This window comes from Pyxicephalus adspersus, chromosome 1, assembly GCF_032062135.1.
Source record: "Pyxicephalus adspersus chromosome 1, UCB_Pads_2.0, whole genome shotgun sequence".
NCBI classification, from domain to species: domain Eukaryota; kingdom Metazoa; phylum Chordata; class Amphibia; order Anura; family Pyxicephalidae; genus Pyxicephalus; species Pyxicephalus adspersus.
In genome coordinates, this window is record NC_092858.1 from 147,763,993 (window position 1) to 147,775,577 (window position 11,585).

Consider the following 11,585-nt stretch of genomic DNA (forward strand, 5'->3'; position numbering starts at 1 on the left):
GTTTTATAATGTCTATACTCCCCCTCTACTAAAGACAATCTTCCCAGAATGTCTCATCACGGATTTGCTAATGTTTTATCATTTTCTAATTGATAAATACATTATCCCCTGAAAAATGAAACTATGTTAAATAAACAAAATATATTCTAAATGTGCTCATACATATTACAAAGCCTATCTTTGGATACCACTGATTTTGGCAGGATGGGATCACCATGGGGTCATCTGTGGGAAAAGGCTATACAGAAGTTAGCTGGAAAACAGGGAGGTTGGCCACTTACCCTGAAAGCCAAAACAGGGAAAAGACAAATAGTACAATTTCATGTCATACCCCATATGATATACAGTGCTATAGAAAAATATCTTTATGTTTTACATGTACATTGCATGATGTACACACATCTACTCCCTACCAACTATACATAAGAAAAGGGAATGGAATGCACTGGGATGTCTGGCATAGATATACTTACTCTGGCACAAGGTCCTTTATCAATGCCCAACCTAATTATTCTTGCCAATAATATAAAATAACAAGCATGCAAATTTGTAAAAAATAATTAAAGTAAATACTGCAGTTATTCCTCCATATGCATGCTCTTTGGAAATACAATAAATGTTGACATTAAAGCTAAACACCAGGATATGCCAAAAGGTTCCATTGCAATGAAGCTACCCCTACACTGCAAGGGATAAAAGGCCTTAAGAACAATTCTTGTTACCTTTTTCCCTCACTGATGTCATCTTAAAAGCCAGCACAGCTTAGCGTGAATTCCAGTTTACATTCCCCTGCTCAAATGTATTAGTATTAGATAAGTTGGGAAGAATTAATGGCTTTCTGGTTTTAACTGTAATCTAAGGTCCTAATTACAAACATTTTCTTCATTTTCTGTACTGTTGACAATGGTTCAGCAACAGGAATCAAGGATAAATCTCTCCAACTGAGCACTAGACTTCCCAGGCACTCTATTCCTTCCCCCATTCTATCCAAATTTCTGAAAGAAAGATTTGGCTTGACATACACTTTAACCCTTGCAGTGAGGGAGCAGCCCAGTTGCATATCTTAGAAATAAGGTTAACCTATTAATAAAGATGGGAAAGTAACTTATTTACAATCAACACAATCTGTAAAAGGTGTATTTTTAGGTTTGTTAGACATCTAATCAATAATGTAATGGAAAATCTCCCAAATGAGAACACAAATATCAACAGTACCCTTTTTATACTTTATACGAATCAAAAAGTTTTGGCTTGAGCTGGGCCTTAAACTAAACTCCAAATACTTAGTGAATATTGATTGGCACATATCCCATGAATCTGTGGAGAACCTGCTAGAGAAGGCCGTGCTGAGAGCGGTCATAAAAAACAAATAAACCACTCAGGCCAAGGAAAAGAACAGCTCAGCATGACCGGACACTGCTCAGTACTGGCCATTAACCCAAATATTTCCTTTATTTATCCAGTGTACAGTATTTTTATACAACAGTTACATTCAAGAACCAAACAATCTTTTCAAACTTGCCTACCCATCTTCTTCTGTCTTTTGAAACCGTCAATACTTCCCAGAACTACATATCTCCCCTCCTATTGTGTGTTAATCCCCCCACCCCCTAGATTGTAAGCTCTTCTGGGCAGGGTCCTCTCCTTCTTCTGTGTCACTGTCTGTATCTGTCTGTTATTCGCAACCCCTATTTAATGTACAGCGCTATGTAATATGTTGGTGTTATATAAATACTGTTTATTAATAATAATAATCTGTTATATACCGGTGGTATAAAAGGTTGTACCTGTAAACCGCAGATGTAATAAGACAAGGAGGTAAATACACAAAATCCCGTCTTCCATTATCAATATGAAGCTTTATGCAGAAAAAATGACCATTTACCATTGGAGCTACCCACAGTAACCAATCAAAAAATCTGCAGCTAATAAAAAATTCATGTTTTTTTATTTTCATGCTATGGATGGCAAATGAACATTGAGATGGCAAATTATTTATGTGTCCAGCAAAAATATATCAGCTCACAAGAAATAGGATTTATTCTTTGCTCTAACATTTATATCTTATAAAGGGATAAGATCCTGAGATCTGTAATGTCGCTCATGTCAATGGTGATCATTCTTAAATCCTGAATTGTACTTTTCACAGTGCAGGACAAAATGCTGATAAGTCTGAAATGTGTGTGTCTAGAAAATCCTTTATTACATGGCCAGTCACTATAAAACAGGGGATTACTGTAACGGGTGATAGATAGACAAAATGACAGATCTAACTGATCAGAACTTGGATCAGATAGTTATACAGAGTTATCATATAGCCAATGTATACTTGTCTTTAGACAGCATTCTGTTCAAATTAAATTGACAGCCTTTAGGTCATGGACCTCAAGCAAGTATGTGGGCCAGATTTATACCAAGGATAGAAACTGCTGATCTGCATACTTATTCAGTGTCTGACTGGATTTGAATGAACGTTATGCAACTAGCAGTTTTAGAGAGAGGAATAAACAATACCAGCCTTCATATTCTGTCTATACTGCTTTCCTGTTGATAATTTTATTAGTCTGCAGGAAATATCACAATAAACAGCTATTTGAAAATGGTTCAGAAAAATCATTCCCATGCTGAATGAAAATGCTGTAAGTGGCAGAAAGGATGTGGATGATATTTTATCTAAAGCACAAGTTTAGGAGGATTTAAATTGGCCCAGGTAACAAATGGTATTTTCTTTTTGCAAGTTTTAAAATGAAGGGAGAAGCCTTGTTGCATTGAAATGGTTTTCATGACACCCTAACCGCGACACATTTCACGGACAGTCTGTGATCTGTAATGGCAACATTTATTACTTTTACCAAACTATTCATATGTACGTGCTCGGTGCTCCTATTACAACAAACAAAAAAAGAAACTTGTCTGGTAGGTTTTGTTGTAGCAATCACACAATATATGTTCTAGTCAGATTGATACAATGGAAACAGGATGGGCAAGTAGAAGGATCCGATTTCTTCTTCTTGCTTCCCAGAATTCACATTCTTCACCATTGTGTTTTACTGTATCCATGACATACCTTTATTATGGAATTTCCTGTTTTTAAGATGCTCCAAAGTCCATGTTTTGTTTGTTAATCATAGTGGTGCATGGTTTGTATCTAGTTAACTCTATACACCAGTGTTCTCCCCAGCCCCTTTTAGCCGGGCGCACCACCGGCCCTTTTCAGTAACCACCCGGCTGTTTTTGGGTAGTTACTGATGAGTTGGGTTACAATACAGGGGCTGCCACACGCCTAAAATTTCTTCCCACCCAGCCTAAAATAATTTCTGGGCTGAGCACTGTACACCAAAAATACATTGGGAGAATGTGCAGAACCAACCGTCAGATACATATCTACTCACTGCCACTACGTTTTTCTAGGTGTCCATTATAAGTAAATAACAGGTCTGCCACATGTAAAATGAGGTTTAGAAATCATTAAAAGCCAGAGTTCAGTCAATAGGCCACTACATACTTTAACCTTTTGTACCCATAAAACGGAACTCCAGGAAGAGAACAAACATAAAATAATCACGCTTTAATCCAGTGATGTATTTAATAAAGTTAATACATATATTTGTAAATGTAACAAACATAAATAGCCCAAACTATTGTCATATTACCTTAATGTGAATAGCTGGTTTCAGACTTGGGAGGATCCTTTGCAGTGCACACTACACATACCCATAGCTGCCAACATATACACAATCTGCCACTATTTACTAAATATTCAAGCACGGATAAGGATGACAACCCCTGGAACTGTCACCTTTAAAAACAAACCAGCCATAGAAGTTTCCATATGTCTAGTCTCACAAACATTTCTTTGAAAAGCACATAACAGCCAGAGTCTGACATACCTCAAATTAAACTCTACACAAAGAAAAATCTTTCCAAACTCTAATTTCCTGCAGGCACTGATGAATACTTCTTAGGATTATAATCAAACTGCAACAAAATATGTTAACACAGACTTAAAAGCAATCGTTTATATGAACCATTTTGTGATAGATGCACAATAACGAATTTGGTATGACAATTAAATCACTTTCATATGTTTAACCACTGTGAAAAAATTATACTAAAAATTTCCACCAAGCAAAGTTCTTGACAACATCTACAATAAAATGCGTCATTAGTCGTGCACAAAGCAAAGCCTTCCTTTGATATGGACCCCATAAATATATGTGGAGAAATGTTCTACCGATAACATTGTTAAGCATTTGAGCTGAACCACCTAATTCAGTCTTGTTCAGGTCCACAATGACTATTTGCTCTCTGGACCCCTGATCTGTGTGTGTGAGTAAATGATGCAAAATATGGTCAGTAGTGCATATCAAGAACTACAGTCTGCATAATAGTTAAAGATATCAATTATCGGGCCAGGTACCAATTTGGAATTGTACGTAATAAAACAGACTGAACTCCTAGAGAATATGGAGGCAAAATCTCATTGATTTAGTTTCCATGTGTGTGTGTGCCCACCATGGAGTCTTACCACTCCCTCTGTTAAATTTACAATAAAACAAATCTTCCTTTTAATGATACATTCCTATAAATTGACAAAGTAACTTGTCTGTTGCTGATGCTTCTCTCCTATTGTGAATTGCAGGATGGGTAAGGTCTGCAATTGAAACAGTTACAGACCATCCAGTTGCCTCCTTCCAAAAGAACTCAAGCCCTTGGATTAGATGTATATACACACACAAGTATTCTATAGGGCTTTGGTTAGTAAATTACGGTGGGATAATACGTACCACCAACACAACATGGTATCACTTTGTCCTCACTAGGTAAAGCTAGTATATGCCATGACTCATAAAAACACACAAAGTATGTGCATTGCACACATGTATATGCAGCACTGCGTTGCATTTTACTCTACGTCAAGCTGTGTTTTTTCACCTTACTCATTTTTTTTCCTCTGGAGAGAGAGAGAGAGAGACATGCATGTTGTACCACCTTTTTGTGGGTGTGAACAGGGCACATGGAAATCCAATGTTTTTGTAGTGCCCCTGCAATGAGTAAGGCTGCCCAACACAGCTTATGTGAACGAACCCAAAGCCAAAACCAGGCAATTCAACCATCTTAGTCAAGTTGCTAAAGGCCTTTTAAGCAACACAAAGTAACCACAACATTTCCCGGTAGATATGCAAAAATACAGTAGAAAATGTGAGTTTTCCTGTCCTGTCTATCTCAGTTTGTAGGGAATCCCTACAAACACAGAGCGCAGAACCAGAGCTGCTCTGTTAAAGTTTTACTACCGCTGTCGAGAAATTAAAGCTTCAGCCTGCAGTAGCTGGTCTGTGATTGGAGGACACCAATCAGTTCCCGTTCCAAGTTGAAGGTTACATGCATCAGCTGGTTGTTGTACACAGAATACAACCAACTGAAAGTCATCAGTTTTAAAGTTTTAACATATTATTCCATATTAGCTTTTGGCTAGAAGATTTATTTTTCTCTAGCAAGTAGTCCTAGGACACTGATTCATATTCCGTTTTCTGGTTATTTGTGTTGTTTTATTTCCCCCTATGCTATGACTTTTGTTATTTTAATGTGAAACTTAAGAAGTAAGTGGGGAGAGGGAGGTTTAGTGGTGTGTGGTTGACATACTGGAATTTGAAACAGAATTTGTGGTGAGTTAGGAATCACAATGAGCCTTATGCTGTAGTAACTGAAAGGAAGGATCTTATTTACACATGTGACAGCCGTAAATCAAGAAGACTTTGAGCACTACAATATGAAAGCTCTCCAACTTCAGAATCTTCTTTTGCTCTGTATCTCATTAAAGAATCAATTTGAAGGCCAATGATCACTTCTACCCCCTTTTCACCCCAATTATCACTGCAATTAGCTCAGTTTTACAGTTTTCAAGATCACCTGCTAGCTCAGTGGACAGTGGAAAAGATGTGGATTGTGCAGGTTTGATAGAGAATACCAGTAGCTTCAAAGCTGAACCAGTGAAATAGTAACTAACCAAGGCCACCATGCTGGCCAGGACGTTAATTCATGAGGTGAAAATGATAGACCCAGGATTTCTCAACCAGGGTTTTTCAAGCAAAGAGCAATTTGGACACTCAATGTGGACTCTACCCAGTGACCACTATGTAAGGATTATTATTCCTGCTGAGCACAAATTTAAGGAGCTTAATTCCCACAATACAAATATATTTTAGGGGTTCTTCTTTTTAAAAAGTAAAAAAAATTAATAATTCCAATGCAAGGATTTTTTTTTCATTTTAACATTTTTTTTGACAACCTTATAAAATACTTAACAAAATGAAACAAATGAAAGTAAGGCAATTTTAACATACACTCTAGTCCTGGTTGTAAGGAATGTTAAGGCATTGATAAATAAACAACAAAAGCCCATTTTACTTGGAAAGCATGCAAGAGAATGGTGAACTGAATTTATTAAAGCATCACATGCTTTTTGGTGTGTGAGAAGAAGTGATTCAGCTACTTGGTCTCATCAAGTTCAAGAAAATGGTGTGTGATGCTCTAACACCAAGGGCTTATGTAGTTCCTTTTTGCATGCATCATGCCCAAAAGGAGTCAAACTATTGTCACAATTCTTTGTAATTTCACATATACACGATGAATAGCCTTTAGCATTATTAGGAACTTCTGAATTAGAAAAGCTGTACATTATTGAAAATAAACATAATTTGCTGAAAACTAGCACATGTCAGGAACGCTGGTGGTTCAGTAAACATTTGCATTTTAAAATGTCCATTTTTCATAAGCAGCCCTAACTAATTACAAAGCAAAGCTCAAATAAAAAAACAATTAGGAATAAAACAGTGAAAGAACATATCCAATAGTAACCAAACAGATTACCATTCTCCTGTTTCTTGCACATGTTAGGTTGGTTATAGACATTAGACAGAAGATCAATCATGTGGATATGATAAAAACACAATGATACACAAGTTATCAGAACATCATACTCAAATGTGCATTATCACACACATCCAGAGATAAACTTGAGAAAAAAACGTATTTAGTTAAAAAAAAACAACAGGCTAATATGGTCATAAGGTGCTCGTAGGCATCACATACAAAAGTACCTTTAGAAAATAGGGCAGTGTTCCCATTTTCATTCAGTTGTAACTAGTTAGAAAAGGTTTACACGTCTGTATTATAAAAAGTAACACAAGAGAAAGTTGAAACACCCTAGGACATGGTCAAGTGATCAATAGAACAGTGTTCCATCTGCAAACATATAAAGACGACACTCAGATAGAAGTCATGCATTTTAGTGTTAAATCACACTGTGGAAAACAATGCAGATCACAACTAGGAATACCAAGATAAACCAAAAAAAAACGTTTTTCTGTATAAACCAAGTATTTTCCTAAAAACAACTGATGCGTAATTAAATGTTTACACACTTGTACATGGCAAGCATGTGTCATAGCTACTAATGTAATTTATGAAAAAGCAAAACAGATATTTAAAAACTAAAAGCAACACAGTCAAATTGTACTTCAAAATGTTTCCCAATGATACTTAGGTACAAAACATCCTAATTGAAAGGCAATGGAACACTCCAGTTCTCAAAAAAAAAATAAAAAAAAAAAAACAATAAACAAGCTCAAGAATATGATACTTACTTCAATAGCCTCTTTGCGTAGACCTTTACTGCTCCTCAACCAGCTTCTGCTTAGCTCACTCAATTCAGGAATTGGCTGAACCTTCAGTCTTACTGTATCTCCAGACTGGCGGATCATTTCCACAATTTCATCTCTGGATTTATTCTCCACATTTCGACCATTTATTTCTACCAGGCGGTCACCAGGAACCAAGCCCAAAGCCAGGTCTTTTGTGCCAGCACCGGGCTCTGCAAAGTGGACAACTCTCCTATACACTTGTCCATCTGGAGCCCTGTCTAGCATTGTTGTCCTACGTAGTGAAAAGCCAAAATCTCCAGTGTTTCTCCTCTGAAGAACCAGTTCTCTAGGTACTGGCGCTTGTGGTGGGAGTACGGAGGGCAACCTCAGATCAGCTGGGAAGGTTTTCCCCACCACTTCCGGGACTTTGACAACATTTGGACTACTGTTTGATGGAATCACCTGCACTGAAGGCACAGAGTGTTTAATGAGTTGTGTATCAAACGCTCTAATTTCAACCTGCGGAGAAGGAGCAGCAGAATTTTCTGAAGGGGTGGAAGTTTCAGACAGACTTTCATCTTTGCTCTTTTGGGAGAAGGAGAATCTTTTCACCATTTGTGCCATTCCAGAAGAATTTTGTTTAGCTAAGGAACCAAACTTAGCAGCACGCTGAAGTACACTACCCTTAAAGGTACCCTCTTCAGTCTTCAAGTCATCACTGGAGCTAGCAGTACTGAGATGTCCAGAATCATAGAAGGCACTCCCTCTATTGCTGACATTGTCCGAGTCAATGTCTGTAAGGTTAAGCTCAGAACTGCTAGCTACCTTAATAGGTATAGGATGAGATATTTCCAGTTTGGTCTTAGAATCACGTTTAGATGAACGATTAAGATTAAAAAATCCTCTCCTCATGCTCATTTCTTCCAGGCTCCTCAGCTCTGCTGCTGACATTCTCTCTTTCTTTTCCTTCTTCTTTTCCTTTCGGATTCCATCCTTCTCTTTATCCTTTTTCATCAAGTTAAACATGTTGGAATGTATTTATTACACAATGTGCAGAATAGTATCTTTGCTGGAAATCAAAATGCTCCTTCTTCTGGTGTTACTCCAAGACTCATAAATATTTCACTAGAAAAAAAAAAGGAAGAGACAAGCCACAATGAGATAATAATAATGACTTCATGGACAACTAAACAGAGAAATACAGCTGAACCAGACCCAGATGCTGCTGCTAACAATAGTACAGTATTTCCATTTATGCTCTTTTCTGCAAAGTTAGTTCATGGAGCTAAATATCAGCATACTTATTTAAGCTATGAAACTGAAGTAATTCAAGTGCAGCTGAACTAAAACATGTTCTAAACACAATACATTCATGGTTTCTTTAGCCATCTCCCACATCAATAAACACAAAGGGAACATTTATTCTTTACAGCAAAGCTAAGGAGACAGTTAACTTGTACAGACACAGTAATTACAACATGAAAGTTGATAAATGGCAGTTTGTACCTTCTTAAACTTTTTATCACCCAACTCTACTGGCTGAAACATATTAAGGTAGCACTACTGAGGAACATATTAGAGACATCTTGGCTCCCAAACACTGGTCTCTTAAAAGCCTGAATTCTCAAATGCTGGCAATTAAGGGAAAATGTACATTTCTATTTATTATATTAGCAGTACTAAGATATATTTACAGAATAACTCCAGGCAAGATGCTAAATAAATTTAACATACACATATGATTATGGTTGTAATTGTGTGCAAACCACAAGATTGGCTATATACAATAACACTACATAATGGTTCCTAATTTCCACTTTTTCGTTCAGCTGCCCAGCTTCCTTTGTCACCTCCTTTCAGTATTGTTATTAGGAAGGGAGTCATCACTCATATAAGCATGATGTTTAGTGAGCAAGGGGCCAAAGTAAGAAACAGTTATATTAAATCTGAAAGACACTGAGTCATTTTACTAACTAACAGAGATGTGTATCACAGAGATGGCTCGCCAAAATTACAAATCCTTTGGCAGACACAACAGTGTGTACAGTATGCATTTAATCATGCACAATCGGTTTCCTTGGCATATCGCTTTGATACTGTTTTTTTTAAAAAAAAAAGCTTGGATGAAAAAAGCCAATCTTTTTTCAACTTTTAGCCATTTAAGTAATTATAATAATTATATTTGTATATTCTTACAAACATACAAAACATCATACAGATCTTTATTTCACATAAAAGGTAATCAGACAGTCTTTGGACTTGAGTCCTACTCAAACTCAGATGAAGCTGAACAGAACGCTGTCCAAAGGGGGACAGATTTTTTTTACTTTATATTTCCTACTACATTTTTGCTCCATCAGAAGAACCACACTTATATCAATACAATATAATCTTCGGACCTAAATCCATTCACAAAAAAAGCTTAGGAAAACACAAATAAACAGAACACAATATAAAAGCCAACTCACAGTGAACAAAGAGTTCAATTAATTTCTAAAAGACCTATATATTCAATGTATCTGTCTGTATTTAGTTCTACCTCTAATTCCTGAGATTATTTATTAAACCCTTTAGTATAAGAGAATGCTAAACTGGGTCTGAGAGCCACCAGCAGCTGCCTGTGGACCTTTTCTCGTCTCTTTGGCATACAGAGGTCAATGTCCTGCACACCACATTGCTGCAAACTAAAGGAACTGCTCTCTGCATTTTTTTTAGGAAAGATTTACAGGCAGCAGCTCGCAAGACACCACATTATCTATACTCCACTTATCTTAGATTTCCATCCAAAGATGGAAAAATAGAAGCACCATTTATCTTCCACCACTGAGAGTATTAACATTCTTTCACTACAAGGGGGTTTCCTAAAACAGCTGCCTTTACAGTGACATCAAACAGAGAACAAGCCAGCAAAATCCAATTAAACCTCTTACACATGTTTTTCATGATAAGCTGTTAAACTTCTTTTCAGCAGATTTTCTTCTGATTAATAATTCTGATAAGCAATGTGTACTCTACTATATGGTTTGGTTGAAGTGTGTCATTACTGGTGCACCCTACATAACATTTTTATTAAACTTCAGTGTAATTACAGGTTTTAAAAAGGCTTTCCAGTAGAATCACACAACCATCTTTAAAGGAGCCATGTGCTATGGTCACAGGTTATAGAATGAAAATACCAAAATATCTACATACAATGGCCATCTAGTTCAGTGTTTTCATCAACCTGGATTCCCCCAGAGGTTGCTAGGGGTGCGACTCTCAGGTCAGTTACTACTGACACCAATGATCTTTTTGGCTATGGAAGACATTCTTTCTATTTACCACCATGCTAATATATTTTGATCTGTGAATATGGTAATTATAGCAAGAGTTCCCTACAGACTTGAAAATTATTTCAAGGGGTTCCCCTATGTTAAAATGGTCCAGACATGCTAATCTAGAGAATAACAAAGGCTCCAGCATTATGGTAATATTATCACACGCTTTATTAGTAATGGGCGATTGACTTTTCTGCAACCATAGCTGTACATTGTCACCTAAATATTTTCAAACTTCACAGGCTTATCATTTTGTACCTATGCAGACATTAGGTATGTTCTTGTAGTCCTTTACATATTGTTAAAGTGTATGTTTTTTGTATTTAAGGTCTGTGTCCTCTGTTCTTGGGCCCAATGACACACAGAAAAATTTGTCACCAGGACAAAAAAATGATAGTAAACTCCCCATCTTGGATGCCTGCTGCAGTACCTGTCTACACAGGGACTTTTATAGGATTAATATAACATATTAACCAAAAAAAGAGAGAGGATCCAGGAGTACATTAGAACTACCTGGCAACCAATAATATACCAAGAACAAAGGTTTTAGCTACCCTGTTTCCCCGATGATAAGACACTGTCTTATTTTTTTTGGAAGGCCAAAATATGCTCTAGGGCTTATTTT

The 11,585-nt window shown here is 36.8% G+C and overlaps 1 protein-coding gene across 12 annotated transcripts in view; it reads right to left on the minus strand.

The window, feature by feature from the left end:
* Positions 1-11,585, minus strand: part of MYO18A (myosin XVIIIA) — a 200,433-nt gene that overhangs the window by 169,866 nt on the left and 18,982 nt on the right. For all 12 annotated transcript variants that reach the window (XM_072430591.1, XM_072430583.1, XM_072430600.1 and 9 more), the window contains exon 2: positions 7,647-8,768. In XM_072430591.1, the coding sequence (XP_072286692.1) occupies positions 7,647-8,669 (1,023 nt within the window). In that variant the 5' untranslated portion in view covers positions 8,670-8,768. The remainder of the gene's footprint in view (positions 1-7,646; positions 8,769-11,585) is intronic.